Raw genomic sequence first — 24,048 nt, forward strand, 5'->3', positions numbered from 1 at the left:
TATAATTTATTTGGCGCCTCATTTTATGCAATTTTAGTGAAAATTCATTTGCGGAAGGACTTCATGATTGGATCAGTTGCTTCGTGTCCTTTTTTTTTTTTATTATTATTTTTTTTTCCTTGTAGAGAATGAACTGTTTTATGTCAAAAACAATAAAAATGACGCTAAAGTCGACTTGGAACGTTGTATTTCAGAGGGAAATGGTGTAGCGTGGAAGAAACAGAGGAGACTTCCAGGTTCTTAACATTAATGATAAAGAAAACCATTTAGTCTCAGCATAGTCTATGGTCTCAGTCACAGGGATTCCACTGACAGGACAGCAGGCGCCGTCTGGCCAGCTGACAACTTATTAATTAGCATGGGGAAATAAAACAGTTTTTGATAAAGTGAAGGAGGGTAATTAATCAAGAAGCGGGATCTTAAACAGTAATAAACAACTCAACAAAATCACTTACGTTACAAAATAAATCATGACAAATACGGTGAAATATTTCCGTAGACTGAGATACACCTTGAGGTCCATATCCGGCAGTTGACAATCGGGTGTCAAAACCGAACCTGTGCGTTTGCCGTATTTTTGCCTTGAGCTTATACCCCACATCGAAGAACTCAACCAGGAGGAAAAATCAAATTTTGTCGAGTTAAAAGAGAGAGAAAGAAGAAAGAAATAAAAGGAAGCAAAACAACTTTGACTGAATATGCTTCTGTTTGTATAAACTGAGTGGATCTGCAAATAAAATTTAGAGACTTACAACTTTATTGCCATCGCATCTGTGCTAGATGGCAAAAACTTTTGTATTCACATGCTAGTGAAAAAAGGTACAGATTTCACGTCCTCATCGCCTAGAGCAAGCTCCCACAGCGGAAAACTGAAAACACAGTGATCGCTAGAGGGATTCAGTTAATTGGTATATTGACGCCTGAAACAAATTGTGGAAAAGGGATTAAAACGCAAGCATCCTATTCTGCTTCTCATCTGCAAAAATTCGTTACTGACGGTTGAAATGTCAAATTTTTTATACTATATCGTATTGTGGTTTATTGTGGTATTTACCCAATTTCGAAAGGATCAGGCAAAATGTAAAATCTTTTTCTGAATGGAGTGTGTTTAAATCGTGCAAATTATTTTTGAAAGTACATTAAAGTTTCAAATCAAAAAATCATCACAATGTTTAAAAATCAACCAAGAAAAGATTGAATATAACTAAATTTTGGGGGAGGGGGGCGCTTTTGTCAATATGATCATGATTATTCTGTGCTTAAAAAGCAAAAAGGACTCGCTTAAAATACAGTAAGGAGTAGAAAAAAAAGATACTTAACTGCTTATTCGATTAACGCTAAACCTTGTAGGGCAGATAGCGGCTGATTTTACGACAAGGCTTGAGAACGTATGGTGCGCCAGGTCAGTATTATATCGGAAAAAGAATTGTAATAGGATGTTTAGATTTTAATTATGGGCCTTTAAAATAAGCAAAGACAACAACGAAGTAAAAAATGAAAAATTGTTTAAAACTTTTAATCAGCAAAACGACGGCTTTGCACGTGCGTTTTAATACTTTGCACATTTCTCAGGTCTTATGCGGAAATGACATAAATCCTTCCAGATCGAGTGAGTTTATGTTTTAGCAAGAAGGCATAGTGTTGTATAATTTGAATATATCAACAAAGTTGAAATAGTAAATTGGCCACCGTTACGGTTATAAAAGCTGACGTTTCGAGCGTTAGCCCTTCGTCGGAGCGAATAGAGGAATTGTGGGTTGTGTGTGCTTTTAAAGGCAGAAAATGGAGCTAGGTGATTGGCGATGTTGTATAAGCTGTATGTCGCAAATTTGTACAATTTTTTTTGTTGCTATATTTAGAGGATAGCAAGACATCTGTTTCTGCAAAGCGGATGTTGTCGTTAAAAGCCGGCCCTCTTTTCCCTACAACGGCTCACGGATGAAGGAAACCCAAAGTTTATAATATTTTAATAAGATCCATGGATCGAGAGTATTCGATGACCAGGAAAGGAACAATTGTTTTTTGTTTCACACATTGGTTTCCGCATAGTGAATTGGCTCAAATCCTAAAACAAAAATAATCATAAGCCTAGTAGAGTAGAATAACTACATACAGAACAAATGTCAGTTTAATATTTTCAAACGGTGATAATTCAAAAGACGTATCGAATTTGTCGACTGAACTCAGCACATGCAGATCAAACATGTTTCCAAGGGAAATCTTTCAGTTACACTTAATAGCTTAAAGTGTAATTTCCATTTTGTGTTCCAAAGAATAACTTGCTAATTTCAATTTTCTTGAACAATTAAAAAATACCGCGAGACCACTCAAAGATAGATTTTTCTAGATAGATTTAAATCAACGCCTACAGGGAACGGGAATCTCTAATTTGGCTTCATTTCCTTCCAGACTTCGAATAAATATAACAGAAAAATAGAAACATATCGATCGTAGTTTCAACAAAAACATTAACCTCACACCATCACTCGAAAAATTTTCCTAGCTTTTCATTTGTGCAAATGACGGACTGTCAACTGAGGGGGAGCGGAGGAGATGGGAGGGGAGGGGAGGGTGAGGGGAGGGGAGGGTGAGGGGAGGAAAAGGGGTGAGGAGGGGATTTCGGAGGATTTGATTATGCTACGATAAAATTTACCTGATCCTATTCCCCCATAAGGCTTTGCAATATTCGTGTGATCCCCTATCATTGGCAGCCGATTTTCAATAGTCCTCAAACTTCTCCCCCCACCCCCCCCCCTCGCCATGCAATAAAAATAATGACTGGTTCCCTCGTCACCATCATCATTATCATCATCATCTTTATTTAAACACGGTTAAACCCATCAGGCATTAATAGTTTAATATGAAAGCTACAACTAATTACGAAGAACTATTTATACTATGTATAAACTATGTATATTAGTCTAATTTAAAATATTACCAACTATTACAGAAGGTAAATTAAATTAAAGCCTGTTACATGAATGCGTGTCGGAATTAATTAACAATCGTCGGAAATTAGCCAGAGATGTTGCTTGCCTAGCAGCTGAGGGTAGGCTGTTCCAGAGAACCGCACCACTATAGTTTATAAGAGTTAGTGCGTGGCAAGCCGGAATAGCAAGCTTATTTTCAGAATCGCGCAAATTGTAAGATACGCAAAACACTAGTTAAGAGTAAGTGACACATTAGTAGCGGGGCTCCCACGCGCGCGAAGCGCGCGTGGTGCAGTGCCCCATACCCATAGAATATGGTCAACCTCTCGGTTGTCACGTGACTGACCGAGCGTACGTAAGGGAGGGGTGACTCAGGCGAGTCTTGGCAAATGCACATCTTTTATGTTATCATTAATATTACGAACTTGGGAGCTCCGCCTTTAGGCTTGGCTAAATCTATATGTTAGAGTGCATGGCAAAGAAGGACTCCATATTAGATGGATAGCTTATTAAAATCAGCTTTTATCTAATGAACACACAGTAGAGTCAGTAAATACGGTTTACAATAAAATACTTCAAAAATTGTCCATCTAGAGATAAGAGTTGCATTCAGTAAAATAATACTGTGCCAAGCTTTTTTCCATTTATAAATATGTCTCCCGGACTTCAACTCAATGCTGAATCTCCTCCAGCAACTCGCGGATGTTAGACGCCTTAGGTCCGTTATTTTCGGCTGTTTCCTCAAAACACAGGTTCATGATTTCATGCAGCTGAAAAAAAAGTCAAATTTAGTAAGGAGAGAAAAGCTACCTCTTTCAATTCGTTTTGAAGAAACAGAAAACATTATCGATATAATGGTCATTCTCTTCATGCCTATTTAATGGCTTTGAATCAGGCCATGTCTTGCCATCCAATACCAGACATTACCGGGAAGATTGTGGGCTCATTTCCTGATCAGCAGCTGGTTATCAAGCTGTCACTAGTAAGAACCCTACCTGGGCGTATTCACTGGACCCATGACAGTGTCCTAATAGAGTGGCTATCAACTGTCCAAACTGCTCAATATCGTTGCTATGACAAATCTGCTTATAAGCTCCCCAGTTCACGGTAAACGAATTAGGCTTGCTCTTCTTTGACACTCGAGAAAATCCTCCCAGGACCGCTCTCAGGGGAAGAAGCTGAAAATAATCGATAGAACGTACTTTTGACCGAGTGATTCTAATTAGCATCTAATACGATTTCGCAAAAAGATGGAAAGTTTATTTACCCTTAAGGAATGAGCAATCAAAATGTTGCTTGTTGTGACGTTGTTATGCACCATCCCAAGTTCCTGTAGTCGTTCTATAGCGCTGATGACGTCACAGGCTATAGCACAAACCGCATCAAAATTAAGGACAGTTCCCTCGTCGCTAAGAAAATCTTGCAATGTTGAACTCGACACAAAATTGTAGCAAATCAACCTGAAACAAAAGGGGCATATATTTTGGAAATCATCACATACAACAAGCCCAGTTACGACTACTTTGTGTTCCTTCTTTCACTGTCCTACGAGTATGGTGGGAAAGTAAACGCAATAGTTGTTTTTTGAACAGGAAGAGACTTGTAATGGCCGCGAAAGGCTGATCAATTTATTAGATCAGGTCAGGTCATTTCATGTTTCGAATGTCTTTTTCAGGGCTCAAAATTTAGACTGCTTCGGCATCAGGCTTGGTTTACTTTGCCCTGTGATAGTCTTAAAAGCTCGCGTCGCCTTCTCGACCAATCAGATACAAAACTAAAGCCAATCACGGCTTGGTTAACGCGTCTAACACGTCAAACCATTTAAGTTTAATTTTGTTCGAGCTTCTTGATGTTTTGGCCTCGCTCAAATGTTCCTGTGATGAATTTCTATGATAATTTTTAATTGTCTTTTAACATGAGAGCTGTTACTTACAGACTGTTCGATTGTAACTCGCGAATCTTCACTTTCCCGTGATCAATATCGTGGTCACGGGCTGCAAGGGAAAAATAGAAACAATACCTGAGCAAAGAAGGAATTCCTTAGAAGAAAGCAAAATGACTTAATAAAAATACTAGATGACTTGACAAACTCATTCAAGAACCCAGGCCTGCATATTTACAAAAAGGTTTCATTGAAAGGCTCAAATACTTTGTTAGCTGAAAAATTTTGTTGACAACAACGGCAAGAAGGTAAAATTAGCTACTTAAAAAATTTGAACTCATTTTGAGTGCATCTATTCTGGATCACGTGGGAATTATTTTTTTTCCTATCAAGTAATTTTCAAAATCCCTCAGGGTGACCCGGGGTCAAAGCGCTTCTGCCTTATATTCATGTAAGAATATTTAGCAGCAATCAATCATATCTGCACAGCAGGATATTAAAACACTTAAAAACAGTAGGAAAGTGTTTCTAATTCCTCGGCAATTTCGATACTCGTTAACTTTTCGTTGAACAGCAAATCATACTAGTAGTATATGATTCCGTTCAGAGGACAAAACACAAGGAGCTTTTATTCACTTGCCTGTGGAGTGCCAACGATAATTGAGAAGAAAAGGAAATTCTTTTCTCTCACTACACAGGCTCTTTGCCACATCAACTTCTCGAATCCAGTCTTCTTTGCATTCTGTGGCAAAGTATTTCAATAACACCATACTTGAAATGTCTCGTCCCTCAGACCAAGCTACAGCATAACCCTGTAATAGCAAAGATTCATTGAGAAGGTTAAACCCATACCAGCCTAATGGCCCTTCCTTCCCTCCCCTCCCATCCAACAAGTCTTTAAGTCGAGTGAGTCTGTTGGTTCGCTGGTATTAAATTATACTCTTAAGTGTAAATCAGTTGCTCATGATCGTCAAATGTCCTGGCCAAGAACACGATGCAATGACTTTGGCAGGGCTCGAACTTAGCTTCTCCGGTTGGTGTTCAGTCCAATGCATACTTTGAACACTATTTCCCCAGCCAAATTGTTCAGACAGTCAGTGACTAACTCAGATAAAAGCCAAGTCTCACATCCTAACTGAGATGAAATATTCGACCTTCCACAGACTGGTAATATACTCTGACCGATGAGCAACATTGAGAGTGATCGCACCTTAGGTAGCATGTCATATGTACTTGCATAGCTCCATAAATCTCTCCCCAACGATATTCAGGATTTGGTCTTCTGGTAAACATTATTTCACACACTTACAATGGCAGGTTTTCCAGCGGTGTCGTCTTTTAGAATATTCACTTCCTCAATCAGCTTCAGTTTAGAGTGCATCATGTGTTCACTATTGCGTTCACTATTGTCTCGTTCATGCTGTCCTGGTGAAGGCAAGGGACGTGGGAAAGCGATGATATCGGCGATCAGGGTGGCATCATGGGATGTTTCCATCAAATGCACTGCCTGACTCCGACCTTAGATGAATAAAAATAAATCATGCAAATACACGTTAGACTGCCACAGAAATACAAGGACTTACTCGCACACAGCACTGAAGAAGTACTCCTCGTTTAAAACAAGTTTTTCACATCTCGAATTTGATTGCATTCGAGATTTATCTTCAATTGTAGAAAATATGCGTTGCTTGACTTGTACTTTTCCATAAGATATCGAACGTACTCCTTGGAAGTAGTTCTCTTCAAAGTGCCCTTTTGAAAGGTTCTTTAAAGGGGAGATCAGGGCGGATCCAGAAATTTTTGATTGGGGGGGTGCAAACTTTGGTTCAGAAAGGACTGTTGGACTCTTTTGAGGCAAATTACTTCTCCCCCACACCCCACACCCCCTCCCACCAGTCGCGGTTGCACGTTATAATTCCTTGGCCGCTCACCGTTTACTTGGATTCATTAATTAAAAATATCAGACAGTTAAAATACGATATACGATCCTGTCGATGTAAGAATTTCAGTCTCAAAGTTTTAAGCGTCAGGTCTGATAGGGGGTCCGGACCCCCCGGACTCACCCCTGGATCTGCCTCTGGAAATCCACCTTTTCGTGAGTTACTGCCCCCCAAGACCTTGGCAGGGACCTCAAGCAAACCATGATTGGCCATACTCTGCAAATCGCCAAAATTTATGTGGTCTGAAAACGGCGAATCATTTACGTCTTTTTGTGGAATGCAAGGGTGTTCAATTTTAACTTAAAAACTATGCCGAAGATGAGGTCCAAAGGCATCTAGCCACCCACGAAATCATTATGGACGGTTTCCTCGTTGCTCCCGTTCTACATGCTTCTGGTCCCCAATATTTCTGAGAGGGACTCCAAAGATGATAACAACTGTGTCAGGCTCTGGGTTGAGAGGGTGAGGAGGGGGGGGGGGGAGGGTGCAAAAATAACAGGGGCCAAAAGTCCCAGTAGAAAAAGAAGGAACAAATAGTGCTTTCCTTATTCCTTTATTCGTCATTAGCCCATCCCCTCCAATTAAGTGCACTCAGCTCATCGATAACTGTCATTAGTATATACTAAAAAAGTGGATGGCGTTGAAGGCGCGCTCTGATTGGCTAGTCAAACTCCGAATATCCTTTGCTATTTACCTGCGAGCAATTCGGGAAAAAATGGCGTCCCGGTTTGCATCCGTGACAAGCGAAGAAATCACTCAAATTAACGACGGTGGTGTATAATATCTCACTGTTTTAGTATTTACTAAAACAACTATTCAGCTCAGTGTCGGTGGTTAGCGGTGGATATTTACCTCGTCGCTTCGCGGCTAGGTAAATATCCACCACTAACCACCTCCATTTCGGTGAATAGTTGTTCATTACTCACCTGGCATTCGCTCGTTCAATGTCTTCATTACAATACCAGTGATATGTTTTCCCTTTTTGGTTAAGCTTTGCTTTGCTCGTTGGGTGGAAAAAGTGTACAGGATTGGATTTATGGAGGAGTTGATAGGAAGAACAAACACTGCAATCCACACGTAGGCGATTTTGTTTGGATCCTCAAAATTCCCAGTTAGCGATAAAACACTGATTGTTATGATGGGCATCCAGCAGCAGAAGTCTGTCATCACGATGAAGGCAAGCCTCTTAGCCATCTCGGATTCCTTTTTGAAATTCGTCGATCGCGCTGCACGTGCAGCACGCTTTACCGTCCAAAATATTGAGATATACGCCACGAGGATAAAGGCGAAAGAAATGAAATTCAAGCCCACAAAGAATGACACGGAGTATTCCCAGCCAGCCGGTGTGCCCTCAGAAAGCTGAAGCGGAAGGCAGACTGCAGAGCGACCATAGAAACTGAAATCACCACTTTTATCGTAAAAGTAATTTATTCCGGTGATAGGAATCACAGATATGACTATGCCAAACATCCATACACTCATGCAGGCGAAAACGGCCGCTTTGTAAGTAAGGCGCTTGAACTTGAATGGGAAGACGATACAGATAAGTCGGTCGATGGTGATGATGGTGAGAATCAGGACAGAAACTTCACTAGAGAGCATCGAAAGAGCTCCAATGACTTGACAGCCGATGCTAGATCTCCATTTAATGTCGTGCTTAAAGTATTCCCCTCGCCATCTTGAGTCCATGATGGCGATCGTTAATAGATACACGCCCATAAACAGATCAGCTACGGCCAGATTGGTCAGCAGACAAGACTGAACCCTGCTTTCTTCTTTATCAACGGCACGCCATATTATGACGAGGACGTTGCCAAGGAGCGCAAGTATTCCCAGAATCCAGATGCAGACCTGAACAGTTTCGTTTTTCATGAGGTCGTCGCAGCTCGAAAACTCGTTGATTGGAGAATCGCAGTCAACTCCTTCGATTGACTTTATGGCGTAGCAGCAGAAGATGAATCGGTCGAGTTTCCTGCGTAAAAGAAATACCTCATGATAGGCATGATTGACAATTTTACCTCACTCCTCCCGAGGAGAAGTTTTTATTCAAATGTCGAAAGTAGTAAGGGAATGCAGTTGTTTTGCTTTTCGTTGCTTATTGATTGGTTCAGATTAATCCGTACACCCTCTCAACCAATGAAATGCACGATAATTTTCCGTACTTGATGCTGGTTGAAGTGTGTTCGTAAAGTTTTGTATGGGCTTGTAAAAGTAAGGAGTAATATCACTCATGTTTTAAGAGGGATGATAATTTTTAACCTTACGACGAAACATGCGATTACTTGTTTATATTATTTAGGGCAAAATTTTGTTTCATTAGGAAGGTCAAAAACCATCTAATATGGTACTTAAAATAGTAAGTAAATGAATACGCAAATTGAAGCACCCCTTTAGGGGCTTGCCAGCCACAATGTCAACTAACTAAGTGCTTAAAAATCCTCAATGGTAGGAGGTAGACCATTGGGGCTAATTACAGAGCGCAGCCGAGGAATTGAACTAGGGGCAACCGAGAACAAATCCAGTGAGTGGCAGTGTGGAGGATTTGAGCCTGGGACACCAGATTACAAGTCCAGCACCCTAACCACTCAGCCACGCCGCCTCCCCGTACTTCTAAATCTGATTGGGCGAAATTGGAAAGCGCTTTGTGAAATAGAGCAATTTCGAAGGCCAGCAAGAGTAGAATGTTCATTGACAGATACTCACAAATACTTCAAGTTTTCTAGTTCACTAAATGCATCGGAAGGTACATCAGATAGCTTGTTTTTGTTTAGATACCTGTACCAATGGATAAAAAATAATTTACGTATTGACAAACTATTATTTTTCAAATCTAAGATTTGATTTAAGGCAGCTGTCAAGCTTACCACCTAGGAATTTTTTTACTTAAGTTTTTGTCATCGACATATAGCGATCAACAAACACTCTACTCACAAATATTCCAGTGATTTGAGTCCTTTGAAAGTTCCCTTCGTCACCGCTGTTAGCTCGTTCCCACTCGAATCTCTGTGGAAAAAAAGCGAAATTACTTCTGTCACAAGATTGATAATTCAAAGGTTTTGTGGAGGATCTGAATGGTCCTCACTTGAATTTTCTATCTTAATGGGCCATTTCGAGAAACGAAGTACACTGTACACAACAAAAATGTGTAGAGCCTCCAGGCATTCAAGGTGACTAAGACCATAAAATTAATCTGATTGGGCGAAATTGGAAAGCGCTTTGTGAAATAGAGCAATTTCGAAGGTCAACAAGAGCAGAATGTTCATTGACAGATACTCACAAATACTTCAAGTTTTCTAGTTCACTAAATGCATCGGAAGGTACATCAGATAGCTTGTTTTTGTTTAGATACCTGTACCAATGGATAAAAAATAATTTACGTGTTGACAAACTATTATTTTTCAAATCTAAGATTTGATTTAAGGCAGCTATCAAGCTTACCACCTAGGAATTTTTTTACTTAAGTTTTTGTCATCGACATATAGCGATCAACAAACACTCTACTCACAAATATTCCAGTGATTTGAGTCCTTTGAAAGTTCCCTTCGTCACCGCTGTTAGCTCGTTCCCACTCAAATCTCTGAGGAAAAAAAGCGAAATTACTTCTGTCATAAGATTGATAATTCAAAGGTTTTGTGGAGGATCTGAATGGTCCTCACTTGAATTTTCTATCTTAATGGGCCATTTCGAGAAACGAAGTACACTGTTACATATGATGCACGATCCTCGCAGTAGATAGCGCTATTTAAGCAATAGCGAAAATCAGACCTGAAAAAAATCAGGCCTGTACGGGATTCGAACCACTGACCTCTGCGATACTAGTGCAGCGCTCTACCAATTGAGCTAACAAAACCTCTGCGATAGTAGTGCAGCGCTCTACCAATTGAGCTAACGAGCCAAGCCTTGTTAGCTCAATTGGTAGAGCGCTGCACTAGTATCGCAGAGGTCAGTGGTTCGAATCCCGTACAGGCCTGATTTTTTTTTTTTTTTTTCAGGTCTGATTTTCGCTATTGCTTAAATAGCGCTATCTACTGCGAGGATCGTGCATCATATGTATCTAATGCCGCAGTTCAAAATATATGAACTTGATATGTTTCATTGTATCTGAAGTACACTGTACACAACAAAAATGTGTAGAGCCTCCAGGCATTCAAGGTGACTAAGACCACAAAATTAATCGGCTAGCTATGTTATTTCCATTGATACCTTATCATTCAAACAGTGACAAAAAAATAAAATGCTGGTTTTATCATCGTGTGACCATTTATATCCTAACATCAGTATGCATATTTTCTATACTCTTCTCTATACTTTTCTTCTGTGATTGACAACAAGAATTTGGCTAACAATCAAGAGCTTCCTTGGTTTGTGATAATTTTCCTTTGTTCTCCTGACCTTAATGTGGGATTCAGGGGTGATATCAAGATTGTGAGAAGAAAGTAGATGCTTGTCACCCTCAAGTCAAATGGTTACACCACCTAACGTTTTACTTCCTGATGTGACTTATGTAAAAATGTCTCTGTCAATATTCATGTAAAATCAAGTACGCAGGAGAAAAGATTTAGATAACATCCAGCTGAAGGATGTTAGTTTGATGCAACCCAAAGCTCTTTTCAACTACCATACGTGGAAATATAGGAAGTACCAGTAACTTTATGGGCTTAGAGCCGTATTGTATACCATGAATCAAGGTAACAGTAGTGTAGATGTTGGATGAAAAGACAATCAATTCTATTTCTTTTTCTGATTATTTCACTGTTTGAATTTCAAAACTTATGATATCACGATGTTGAATGTAAACATAGCGAAAAAAATTTCGAGAGCAGTAAGTACATGGACTTTCGAGAAACGGGCCCCAGTGGGCAACCAATTATTCTTAGTTTTCACAACTGTTTGTTTCTTTCTCTAATGATGACCAATTTTTGGATTGCCATACTTACAACACTTTCAGCTTTGAAAGATCTTCAAACAGGCTGTCTGGTAATGTTTTGAGCTTGTTATCCTGAAGATACCTAATTGCACATGGCCAATCAAAAAATTAAACCATAATACATAACCTAATCGAAAAATAAGGAAAAGAAAACCCACGAAAATTTCGAATTTCCAATCTTGATCTATAAACAATTCCACGAAACTTTCTAATTCCAATCTTGTTCTAAAAATAATTCCATTTCAGAAGTCTTCATAGGGTCTTCAGAGTGTCACAACGGACAAAAACTAAACCCCATTAATCTGTACACGGACCCCTAAAATTACTTAATAAGGATTTCGACACATCACAAACAGTCTATATTTATTTCAAATTAAGTCACGGGAAACACTACCTAAAATATATGAAGGATAACAATACTTACAGATGGGTCATGTTGCTTTTGTTTTCAAAAACACCATATTCCACTCTCTCAATCTGGTTTGAACGCAAGCCTCTGAGAGCAAATATGAAATTTTAATTTAGGCCATCTCCACTTAAGGTTGTTGAAGATATTTTGAAAGCTTCACATGAGAAATAGACTATTGCAAATTTAATTGGGTCACTTGTAGTTTAGAAGTTAATACTTACAAAACCTTTATTCTAAAAAGTCCATCCAACATTCCTTTTACTACTTTGCGAAGACGGTTTTTCCCTAAATCTCTGAAGTAAATCAATAAATTTCACTGAGTTTAAATTGTGTAAAATGAAGTGGAATGAAGTCTGATGACCCAATCAAGGACACTCGGTTTTTAGTCGTGTTGAAAGGAGTGCGAGTTGTCGATGTATAAACTCTGTGATTGCTCGGGTAAATTTGCGCCGCCATTTTAGAGAATAGGATGCGTAATAAGAACAAGTATGCAAGCGTCAGTCGTTTACACTATATCGAGCTCAATGGAAAATCGTTCAACTACACCCACTATGACTTCCCGCCTTTGATTAAAATCGATCCATGGTGACAAACGTGTGATGAGGGTCGGCCTTTAAGGTACCCAAATACTTACAGAACGTGTAAATTAGGAAGTTCAAGAAAGACTCCGTTGGGAAGGGATTGTAAGAAGTTGAAGTTCAGTCTCCTGGAACAAAAAGTACAGCGTTAAATTTAATGAACATATAACTGATAACAGCCTTAAAGCGACTCTCTTCTGACAGTTAAATAGATATACACGACCGTAGAGGGTTTCGCTTTTGTCACCATTGGGCAAGCAAATGTGCCCAGATGTTACCATTAGGATCTGAAATGGGATAGCAGCTTTTAAAACCCTCTTGGATATCAGATCACAACATCTCCACCTTATTTTCTTGGTTTATACAAGTGTAAAGACAAAAAAGACCGTATTATGCGGTTTTCCCAATCGAGGACTGCAGTGTTTAAATGAAGAAACAACTCACTCGGCAAAAAAAATTACCCTTAAAATGTCGTGATGCATACTAACATAGTTTCGACGGATGAGACATTTTGAAAGCAGTTTTCTCTGAGGCGAAGCAGAATATTGAAGCTCATGTCTCTAGAAAAAAAAGTAATCAGCTCGTTAAGTTCCCTAGCCAGTTCACCTAACTCTATAGCAGAAATCTTGATGCAGATTTTTAATTCTTTTAATCAACAAATGTAAAGTTTACTCACATATATTCTAGCTTGTCGAGATTTGCAAAGGCCTTTTCTTGTAACTGACGTATCCGATTTTTCTGGAAAAACCTTGAAAGAAATATTAAACTTGCAGTAAACAAGAATAGAAATTCTAATCATCACAAACCAACAGAGCAGCTAGCTAACAAAGAAAAGGAAAACAATGTGGATATGTCAATGATGAAGTTGAAAAACAACAAAACTATTAAGTTTTTCATGGCTTACACAGCTCGAGTATTAGGGGGGAGATTAGATGGAATACTGAGCAAGTCTACTCCAGTTACAAGAATCCCTTTGTCTTTGCCTTCACCGAAATCTTCACATTTGCAGCTCGATGGACAACCTAAAAACAGGAGAAAACAATACTATCATTGAGACTAAAGCTGACAACTAACGTCCCAATCTGGGATGATAGGAAAACGCGCAAACAGTAAATCAGAAGCATAAAATTAGAGCACGAGACCCAAAGATTGTTTACTTTGCCGACGTGAACAGGATGGTTCGTCATTGTCCTTGGCTGGAAAAAGAAAAGAAGAGCTTTTATATACCCCCATAAAAGAGTACTGGAAAGAAATAAAAGGGCTCAAAGAAGTTAGTCAAGAATACTGTGAATGGAGTACTACTGGTAACCTTGATCAGAAATTTAATGCATAATAAAAGACTTGTCTCTTTTAAATGCACTCAGAACAGAATATACTTATATTCAAAATCCTGAATTGGTTTTCTTTGGTATTTCGCATTTTTTTCAACCAAAGAAAGGTATATCATGGATGGTATTCATTAGATTTGGGAAAATTTTCTAAGTACAAAATAATGAATCGTATTTGACACCTTAGGGGATTTCTTAACAGCCTTCTTCCACCCATAATTGAGCCCTATCTCCAGCATGGAGACCACACCTTAAGTACTGAACAAGGAAGCAGAATGAAAAAAGGAATCATAACAAAAACGCAATAAACTTTGTGATTTTCATTTACCTGAAACAGAATGATACAAGGCCTTTAATCTGGCCACAGGTAAATTTCCGTGACAGCTCAGAAAAACTGTTAAATGATTCGAGGAAGATAAGAAATCTGGAGGAAACAGATAGCCGCAGAATTTGCCCAACGAGGGTCCAGTTTTTTCGCTACCATCAAAAACTTCCACAAAACATTCATCGCATGTTGGGTGTTCTCTGAGTCTGAATTCTTGGAACTTCAAGTGGATTATATGACGTTGTGGGACGGTTATGAGCCATCTGCAAAGAATGTCATCAAGAGAATGTCCCGGATATAAAGGAGAGAAGAAATATCCCGACTTGTTAGTCAATGTTTCGTTACAGGCTGAAACAGGAAGAAAGAACTGTTAGTTGATGAGACAAAATGGAGCTGGTATGTTTCTTATAACAAAAGGACAGTCTGTGAATATTGTGGCCAATCAGGTAATTATTGAAAACCCCTTCCACATTCAAGAAAAAATTGAACATATTTTGTTTAAACGTGCGATTGCGAAGCGAAGAGGAGGACCAACATTACATTCAACCATTCTGTGATGCTAGGTTCGTGAATCAAACTAAGAAACCGCTGAAGGGAGGTAATTTATCCTTGAAAAAGTCGATATGGCAAAGATGGAAGGTGATGCTTTTGTCAATTTGTGTCAATTTTGTAAAAGGTGACGTCCGTTAGTCCTCTTTTATCCTCTGAAAAGTCGATAAGGCAAAGATGGAAAGTGGCGCTTTTGTTAATTTGTCAGTTTGTGCAGTTTTTCATAAGTGTAATTTTCATCCCTTTCCAAAAGCTTTCTCCACAATGTGAATGCGGTTTAGTGCACTTAAGGAATGTTTCTGCTAAAACCATACCTTGTTTAGCTGATAAGGGTTTGTGTTGGCAAAGGTTTCCCTCCTCAATGTACAATCTTGCCAATGCTATCAAGTCTTCCCTTGTCTCTGTTTTTCCTTCTATTAGCACCTGTATATTGTATCAGACGATAGCAAAAAAAGGAAGAAAAATATATAACGAAAAAAACTCATATTAATGGTCGATCACTGTAACTCGTCATCCTCGAAAAGCTAAAGAAAGTGGACATGGAAATGGAGAAAATTGCATAAGCAAAGAACTTTACGCCACGCTACGGAATTGTTTTATGAGGAGAACTATCCTTCTGGCTCCGGTTGTTCGAAGGATAGATAATGCTATTCACTGGATAAAATCTCTATCCGGTGGATAGCGCAGTACGTTTTTTTAACGCTTATCCGCTGGATAGCGATTTATCTGTTGGATAGTATTATCCGCTCTTTGAACAACTGGGCCCTGTTGGAAAGCTTTATTCGAAGTAAAATACAATGGAAAGCTGCGGGTAATGAGCAACTGGTTAAGTTTTTTCTAATACTTTTCTATGCTTAAAACCTGAAAACCCTTTTTTCTTTTTTTTTTATACCGCGAACACAAACATTTATCCCTTCTGAGCAGAATTTGCTTCTAACATAATATCCCGAGACACATACCTGAAACTCAGAAAGAGAATTCAAAGGAACTTGTCCGTAAAGCCAGTTCTTGCCGGTGTTGCTTCCTGAAATCCAGATTGGAATTTTACGGTAGGTTTTTGTCTTCTGGTAAATTGTAAGTGTCTTCTTCCCAGGTCCCCGGAACATGTAACGAAACTTTAGGCACTCACTAGGCCAGTCATGTGATCTATTGTATAGCGGACTCATGAGAACAGCCAACTGGGTAAAGCGGGTGACGTTGGTGTCCACGACAAGTCGGCCACCTGGATCAGAAATAAAACTGAACGCATTTTTTTTACAGAAGATCATCGTAAACTCCATCGATAAATGACCAAGAAACAAAGATTATTTAGAAACATGTTGAGCGAACCAACAAAACATCAAATTTCAAGAGCCATTATAGGAGAAAGTTAATTAAATTGCGACATTGATGCAGCGGTTCCAGGCTCAGAGTCGAGCATGGTTTCAGATTTCTTCCCTTCACTAATTTCGCTCAATCAGCTGTAGAGCTAAAGCCTTTCCCGACATGGATTAATAACAAAAGTTTTTTTGGATTATGGTGTAACCGGGTAAACGAGAGTTGGATTTGCAAGGTGATAAATTACAACTTTTTCGCTCGTTTCTTCTTGTGGTTTCGCAGCTCAGTTTCAAAACTCCCTTAAACAGCCAAAAGGATCTTTCATACTCAAAATTTAGAGCAATAAATTAAGGACCGTTTGCAATCAAATTCTCGTCACTTGGAACTTGCCTCCTCTATCACTGCAGGTTGGAAACAATTTTACTTTCACTTCTTTCTGCAACCCTTTTCTGACTGTTTTCCAGGCCTTCACGTCACCATCTTCGCTGTCACATCCAATTGACATGCGCAGCACCTCCTCGACTGGCATTGGGTGACCCCACAGATTGAAACCACTCAGTACACCCAAAGCAATTGACGCATTGTCGCTGGTATTTCTGAAACCAATGGTCATGGTTCCTCCCCCTGCGTACAACAGGTTAAGAAATTGTAGCAATTTTGTTACAACACTTACATTTTCTGAAAAAAATTGTCATCATCCGGAAGTTCGATAACTCACGAATTTAACCCTCAGCTTAATTTTTGATCGCAAAAGTTAATTTACCGCGGCGATCTCGTTTAAAATCAGCCATCTATTACGATAAATTGAAGATGGTCTAGTTAGAAAGTAACAGTGGAAAAATGCAAAGCAAAATCAACCAGACGCTAAAAAAAATAACACTTTCGCGGAAGCCATTAGGCAAATGTCAATAATTTCTCTACAAAAGGTACCTTCGATCGGCCTAAAATGGAATTCAAGTGAACCATATATTCTCTCGCCGTCTTTGAACACCTGCATGAACCCCATACGAATATTCCACATTACACACAGGTGGTGCCACATGTCATCTGCTACGCCCATCGGTATTTTGCTATGAATAAAAGATATGAATAAAAGATATGAATAAAAGAATTAAAGATGATTAGGCATTTAAATTCATCTATCCATCCATCCATTCATCCATATGGTGGCATGGGGCCACTCACTAAGTTACAGTAGTAAGTGCATTCCAGGATGAATTATCATTGCGAAGTTTTACTTCTCCTTTACACACTCTTACACAAACTGGTTCTCGAAAACTTAGGAGTCTCAGCTATGGTGCCAACGAAAAGAGAAGCTAAGAAATGAGTTCAGTTGAATTTGAACAAATGGTAGCACTGATTGCATTAAAGAATAGAATAGAAACTTGATTTATTTGCTTTCGGTGTTCCCGTTTTCTGACTCCTAAAGAATTGGCGGTATCCCGTTGTTGTTCTGTAGAGGACGGCCACGAAATGAAAACCACCCGCAGAACTATATTTCGGCTCGTCAAACTTTTAGTTTGGTCCTGTCTCGTTCTCGTTGACCTTGCTTATGGAGTTTGCTTAAATTCCCTTTTATGCACCTTCCAAGGGACAATCAATGAATTGAATATTTTGTTTCCTACCTCGTCATGTTTTCCATCTGTAATACAAAAGTGTCGTTACTGACGTAGCAACCCAGTTGCAGCGACTCGCCTTGCTCCCCGGAGACTTTATATTCGATGAAAAAACCATCATGAGAGGTCTTTATCCAAAAGCAGAGCGTAAAACCCTTGAGGAGGGGTGAAATGCCCGAGAACAACTCATAGCCAAGATCATTATCAGGAAGATGAATCTCGTAGTTTCCTGGATCGAGAATTCATGTAATGTTAAAAAAAAAATTCCTATCAATTATATAGCAAACCATATACAGCTGAAAATTTGATAGAGGATGCAGTGACAAGACAGATCCATTTTAACTTCCACTTAATAAATTTTCATTTCAGAGGGGAAGCAGGAGGATTACGGAAACCTTTTTCCTGAATGTGTTCGGAAGCTTGCGCGCTGAAACAAAATTAGAGTCGCACCTTCCTTTGCGACTGTCTCTCGTTAATGAACACCTCCCGTTAGCGACCACTTTTTCAAAATACCAAAAGTTTCCAAGTTAGATCCCAATAAATGGAACCTCTCGTAAGTGACCACCTCTCGTGATCGACCTCTCTTAGGGATTCTCAACCTCCCGTAGGAGACCACTTGACAGACTATCGGTTTTTCTCTCACAAGCGGAAACTGAAATTTGTTTCAACATATGTTGTTAAAGTAGAGCCACCAGAAGTGCTTTCCGAAATGGCTTTACCGCGTGAATTTTTGCTTGTGTTCGGTTCCCACAGAAATTTGGACAGCACCACTCAGAATAGCAAACGAACCAAGTTTCTTTCACGAGAATTGTCCCAAACGCGCTGTATTAAGTAATATGTGAGATACAAAATAATCACCATAGATCATAAGATCTTTTTTGTTTTTTACTTGAATACGCCGCTGAGAGTTACTCCTATAAGTTTCCATAAGCGCTGGCCGGAAAGGGCCCGGTCACCATACGAAAATTACTCGAGATATGGAACCTGGTAAGCGACCACCTTCCGCCGGTAAGAGATCACTAGACTCGACATTTTGGATGGTCACTTACGAGAGGTTCAACTGTATTTGTGTTCGCCGGGAACAATAAAATTCAGAAACATACAAACTAATTAGGTCCTGCGCTATAAATATTACGGTCAAACTCACATGATAATAAGGATGTTAAGTGTCAGAGTAGTTTAGGCCCTTGGGTTTCACATTTGGGGATTTCAGTTCTGAATCTTACAGTCCTTGACTCAATTGGATTCGTCTTTTGAAATCCCTGCGTTAAACGACTTGGCAGCGCATTACAATTGTAGCTGAGATTTATTCAAAAATTTAGTTTTGAATTTCCAGTTCATGAGTTTAATTTTCCCAAACAGCAAAGAAGAAAGTTATAGAAATGTACGATGAATGAATTTTTTTATTTAAAATATTAAACATTTTACCCACCAAAACCAATGGAGTGAACAGAGTCGCCAACACCGCCCTGTTTGTCATTACCTGTATGACCACTGTCGTTCTGATAGATATAGTCAAGCTCCTTGTTCTTGAGACTCTTCCAGCCATGAATACTTTTCCATCCACACCAGTCTTGCGATATGTCACATGAGCTGTCATCTAATTGATTCAATATTCGATCAACAACAACAACAACAGCAACATTTATTTAAACACGATAAAAATTACAGCGGAGCTGATGTGGTCGTGTATTTAATAATCAACCTTATTACATCCATTTTGAAATCACTGGTATTCCCTGTAATCTGATTGGCTCTAATTGATGCGATTTATTCACGAATCGCCGCATTTTTTGCTCTAAATCGCATCATGTTACGCTTGACTGAGGTTTTGACACATGACGTCAAAGTCTTTCTGTTTTACATACAAAATGAGATGTAAAAGCGTTTCTGGTTCCGCTTTGTATTTAAAAACCGGCTCAGTACTGCATCAGTAAAATATTTGAATTGACCAAGTCCTGTATTTGGGCGATTTCAAAATGGATGTGATAAAGTGGTAATTGAACCTCGTGTCGTGCAATTTTGGTCTGAAATCATACTTTTGATTTCGAAATCACGCGTATGATTTCTGCCAAAATTGCACTCCACTCAGTTAAATTACCATTATTAATTATCCTAATTAACCTAATATGGTCGTTTATATAAAAATTAACTTAATTAATTAATTAACCTTGATTTAAAATCAACCTAATTGACCTAATTAACCTTTTAAGATCGAATATTAAAAAATTAACCTAATTAATTAGAAATTAATTAAAATATTATTCATCTATAAATTTAACTAAGCGTATGAGGTTTTGTGTTTTAGAAAATTTTTAAATAAGCTTTCGCTTGAGATTGCACGCGTATGATTGTCAAGAGAATTCCATAGAGATGCGGCCTTGTAACTGGTGGACTTGCAAAGAACTTCAGTGTTTGGTTTTGGTAATAAAAAGGTCAATTTCCTAAGCAAGTTATAGTTGCACCCATATTTCGTAAACAGCTTCATAATGGGAACGGGTAAAAAGTTATAGAAACAGTCATGTGCCAAGATAAGTAATCTATGTTTGTATAAATTTTTAACAGTGCGCCACGTGCATTGGGCTAAGATAAAATCACTTGGTGTGTACCAATCGAGGCCGTAGGTGATCTTTGCGGCACGTACATGTATCCTCTCCAGCTCATCAAAGAGCGAATTGCCGCAGGAACCCCATACAATCAACCCATAGGTAACAGATGCATGGTAGAATTACTTTGAGATAAAAATCAGCTCTCGCTGTAGTAGGTAAGAAATATAAGGACTTGAGAAGGTTCAACTTTTGTGAAAAGGACTTAATCAACTCTTTTAGGTGAGCGTTCCAATTGAGGTCACTATCAACTTCTACCCCTAAACACCTAGATGATTTAACTTGAGTGACAACACTGTTCCCCAATAACACTGGTTGCAGCAGCCCAACAAACTGGCCACGCATTAAAATCATATACTCGGTTTTACCAGGATGGGGTATGAGGCGGTTAAGGCAGCACCAGTTATACAACTTCCGAAGGATAACGTTCAAGACAACAGCGACCATATCAGGAGAAGATGCAGCCGCGTAAATCGTAGTTTCATCAGCATGCAGGTGAATATCACCATCACAATTCCCAACTATATCAGGCAAATCGTTGCAAAACAACGAAAACAAGGTGGGAGGTCGCTTGATCCTTGTTTGGACTGATGCATGTACAAGCATGTGGTCCGAGATTCCAAGCTCGATTGTTCTGGTGTTTTTTATCAGGTTACGATTGCTGCTTATTACCTGGTCAATTAGAGTAGACGTACCACTTGTCACCCTGGTTGGTTTGTCATTGATAACCGTGTAGTTAAAGTGAGATAACAAATCCTGTAATTTTTGGCCAGAAGTGGAGGAAATTGAACCGTCAGTTAAACAAGTACTATCGCAGTTTAAGTCGCCAGTGATAACTTCATTGCGGCGTTTAATCCAGAGTTTCTCGAGTATGACCTGAAATCTATCAAAGAATAGAGAATCTAAAGGTGATCTATAAACAGTTCCTACGATGAAAACGGACGAGTTTACCAGAATCTTAAGCCATATAGCCTCAGTGTCCTTCGATTCCAAGGAGCTTAGCCGTGTTGAGCAAATATGATTGGCGATGTAGAACAAATATCCACCGCCGATGGTGTTAGCGTCTCTGTCCATTCGGATAATCTTGTAGTTATTAATCTCGAGTTGACGATCGATAGGAAATTTTCCGATCCAAGTGAGTTTCAGTAATCGCAAGAATGTCAAAACGGCAGATGTGCAGCAATATTTTTATCTCGTCGACCTTATTCCTAAGGCTGCTGATATTAATCTGTGCTACACTCAGGTTTAATCCCTGGTGCACAGACCTTGCGAAGTCATGCAAATAATCTCCCGTTTGGTCAATCACGCCTTGCCATCCGAGGTTGGTTTCAACATCGCCCGAAAGAAGTAAAAGCTGTTTGGTCGCCATCGTACTAGCGTAATAGCAGGTTTAAACAATGCGGGAGCAGGTTTAAACAACAACTGAACTATGATTGATAAAAGCCTTCCACATAAGCCTGCATTCCCATTAGGTTATTTTCAACTTAATGGCTCTCCTTGGAAAAATGCGCGTGCTTTTTAAACGGAACCTCCCTTGTTTTAACAAATAAGTCTTAAAATGTTCCAAATGTACTCCTCAGTAGATCGGGCATAAAGAAGTTGCCTTACCAAGCGGTCTGATTTTTCTATCGTTTTCCAAAGAAGGGTATCACAGCCACTTTGAATTTCCCGCGGCCGTCATCTAAAATACTGCACAATGCACACAAGGTGTAGTTTTCCACTTATGTCGACCCTAAATTGCAGTCGTTTAAGAAATGTTTAGAGAATGTGTCACAGTTCTTCCTTTTTAGTTAGAGCCGGAGCACTCTTCAAGCGAAGAGAGACAGGAAAGCAAGGTAAAAGATGAAGAATATGGAGAAGCGCCAGGTTAGAAATTCTGAAAATCTCGACCGCCGATCGAACACCTCATGGTGTTTATGGCTCCAACTGATGATAAAGATCTGTGACATATTCAATGAATTTTTCTTCAAGAGACAGCAATAAAGTATCAACATGAGTACCAAGAAACCATTACACGTCATGAGCTTAAATTTCATTGCGCGCTATTCAAGATGGCAGCCACGGGAAATTCGAAGCGGCTGTAAGACCCTTTGGAAAGTGACAAAAAACATCAGACCACCCGGTAAGGCAATTGTTATGCAAGATCTATTGAGAAATACATTTGGAACATTTTGGGAGTTACTTGTTAAAAGAGAGGAGGTTCCCTCAAGGTTTTGCTGGAGAATAGAAAGAGACTACATGGCCGTGCCACTGCCAAAGCCACCGCCACCGTCACTGCTACCGCCACTGCTATTGCGACTGCTACTGCCGCTTCCACAATCACTGTCTGCTACTACCACTGCAACTATTACTGCTACTACTATATAGCTATTACTTCTTGTGGTGCCACTATTACCGAGTTATTTTGTTACCGACGCGTTGAGACTCAGATACAGGCAAGGGAATCAGGATAGAAAGTAGACGAGAGTGGTTTTCTGATGCATTATCTTTCCAAAAACAACCAAAAACGATTATTTTAGGCGCAGGCAGGTCTAATATCAGACGGTGTCGATTCGTAAATCAGATACATTACCTTTACAGCCATACAGCTCCACTCTCATGGAGATCCAACCTTTCCAAGCTATCGGTCGAAAGCGGATGAAACGTGCTATGATAGGTGGATTAACTTCATGAAAAACAACAGTGTCCATATCTGTGTTTCCATCAAATTCCTTCATGAAAAGATGGTAGTACAAATTATGAAAGGAAAGCTTGTCTATTCTCACTTCAAAATCATATTATCCTCCTGAACTTATGTAAATGAAAACGGAATCGAACCAAATGAAAACGAACAAGATCAAACCATATCGAAACGAGATGAACCGAATAAAACTGAACCCAGCAAAATTCAACCGAGCTAAACCGAATCCAACTACACCCAACGAAGCCGAGCCAAGCTGAGCCAACTCGACGAGCCTCGCCCCGCCTCGCCCCGCCTCGCCCTGGACCGACCTGGACTGTTCCGGACCGAACTTAATAAAACCAAACTCGGCCAAAAAAGGTAGGCTGAACCGAATCGACCTGCTCTACCTTTTCCCTCCCAATCTCGCACTGTCCCGACTCGATTCGATGCGACGCGGCCTGACCCGATACGATGCGACTCCAATCGACTCGATCTGAGCTGAGCCGACCCCAACCAAACATAGTCAAACCAAAGGATACTAATCTCAGCCAAATGCTTATTTTCTTTTTAATTTTGGATGAGAAAGACAAGAGTAATATGACTTTGATGTGTGACGTCCAACTCACCTTCTCTTCAATATCTTCTGGCTCCTTGTAATACTGGAAGCTTATTCCATCCCCGCTATACTGCAGCTTGTACTTCGTTACCCACTCAGAATATTCACTCAGTCCTTGTGTTGCTACAGCTGTGATCTTCATGTACTGAATTTCCAGAGCCACTTGAAGCCATTGGTTATTGTCGTTTACGCTGGCTGACCAAGATCTCCATTTAACGCCTGATTGTTTAGAATGTAACCTGCCCTGGGAAGGGGCATAGTAGGCATTCCATTGCGATGAAGCAGTGATTTGTTCATTGGAGATAGCTCCATTCTCCATGCCAAGAGGCTTTTGACAATCTAATGGTTGTTAGGGATCAAAAA

General features: G+C 39.6%; 1 protein-coding gene across 1 annotated transcript in view; it reads right to left on the reverse strand.

The window, feature by feature from the left end:
- Positions 1 to 2,796: 2,796 nt before the first annotated feature.
- The window catches only part of LOC111347272 (MAM and LDL-receptor class A domain-containing protein 2), a 61,853-nt gene continuing 40,601 nt past the window's right edge, over positions 2,797 to 24,048 (reverse strand). Inside the window, exons 37-64 of the mRNA XM_088756631.1 lie at positions 23,696 to 24,024; positions 22,980 to 23,118; positions 19,234 to 19,401; positions 17,811 to 18,030; positions 17,116 to 17,255; positions 16,576 to 16,809; positions 15,828 to 16,090; positions 15,183 to 15,291; positions 14,323 to 14,667; positions 13,824 to 13,862; positions 13,571 to 13,688; positions 13,343 to 13,414; positions 13,155 to 13,226; positions 12,723 to 12,794; positions 12,310 to 12,381; positions 12,104 to 12,175; positions 11,690 to 11,761; positions 10,258 to 10,329; positions 10,030 to 10,101; positions 9,684 to 9,755; positions 9,456 to 9,527; positions 7,679 to 8,724; positions 6,122 to 6,330; positions 5,453 to 5,624; positions 4,864 to 4,924; positions 4,198 to 4,390; positions 3,926 to 4,108; positions 2,797 to 3,700 (exon numbers count right to left, since the gene is read on the reverse strand). Coding sequence (XP_088612757.1) covers positions 3,602 to 3,700; positions 3,926 to 4,108; positions 4,198 to 4,390; positions 4,864 to 4,924; positions 5,453 to 5,624; positions 6,122 to 6,330; positions 7,679 to 8,724; positions 9,456 to 9,527; positions 9,684 to 9,755; positions 10,030 to 10,101; positions 10,258 to 10,329; positions 11,690 to 11,761; positions 12,104 to 12,175; positions 12,310 to 12,381; positions 12,723 to 12,794; positions 13,155 to 13,226; positions 13,343 to 13,414; positions 13,571 to 13,688; positions 13,824 to 13,862; positions 14,323 to 14,667; positions 15,183 to 15,291; positions 15,828 to 16,090; positions 16,576 to 16,809; positions 17,116 to 17,255; positions 17,811 to 18,030; positions 19,234 to 19,401; positions 22,980 to 23,118; positions 23,696 to 24,024 — 4,787 coding nt within the window. The 3' untranslated portion in view covers positions 2,797 to 3,601. The remainder of the gene's footprint in view (positions 3,701 to 3,925; positions 4,109 to 4,197; positions 4,391 to 4,863; positions 4,925 to 5,452; positions 5,625 to 6,121; positions 6,331 to 7,678; positions 8,725 to 9,455; positions 9,528 to 9,683; positions 9,756 to 10,029; positions 10,102 to 10,257; positions 10,330 to 11,689; positions 11,762 to 12,103; positions 12,176 to 12,309; positions 12,382 to 12,722; positions 12,795 to 13,154; positions 13,227 to 13,342; positions 13,415 to 13,570; positions 13,689 to 13,823; positions 13,863 to 14,322; positions 14,668 to 15,182; positions 15,292 to 15,827; positions 16,091 to 16,575; positions 16,810 to 17,115; positions 17,256 to 17,810; positions 18,031 to 19,233; positions 19,402 to 22,979; positions 23,119 to 23,695; positions 24,025 to 24,048) is intronic.

Source organism: Stylophora pistillata, chromosome 4, assembly GCF_964205215.1.
Source record: "Stylophora pistillata chromosome 4, jaStyPist1.2, whole genome shotgun sequence".
Classification (NCBI taxonomy): Eukaryota; Metazoa; Cnidaria; class Anthozoa; order Scleractinia; family Pocilloporidae; genus Stylophora; species Stylophora pistillata.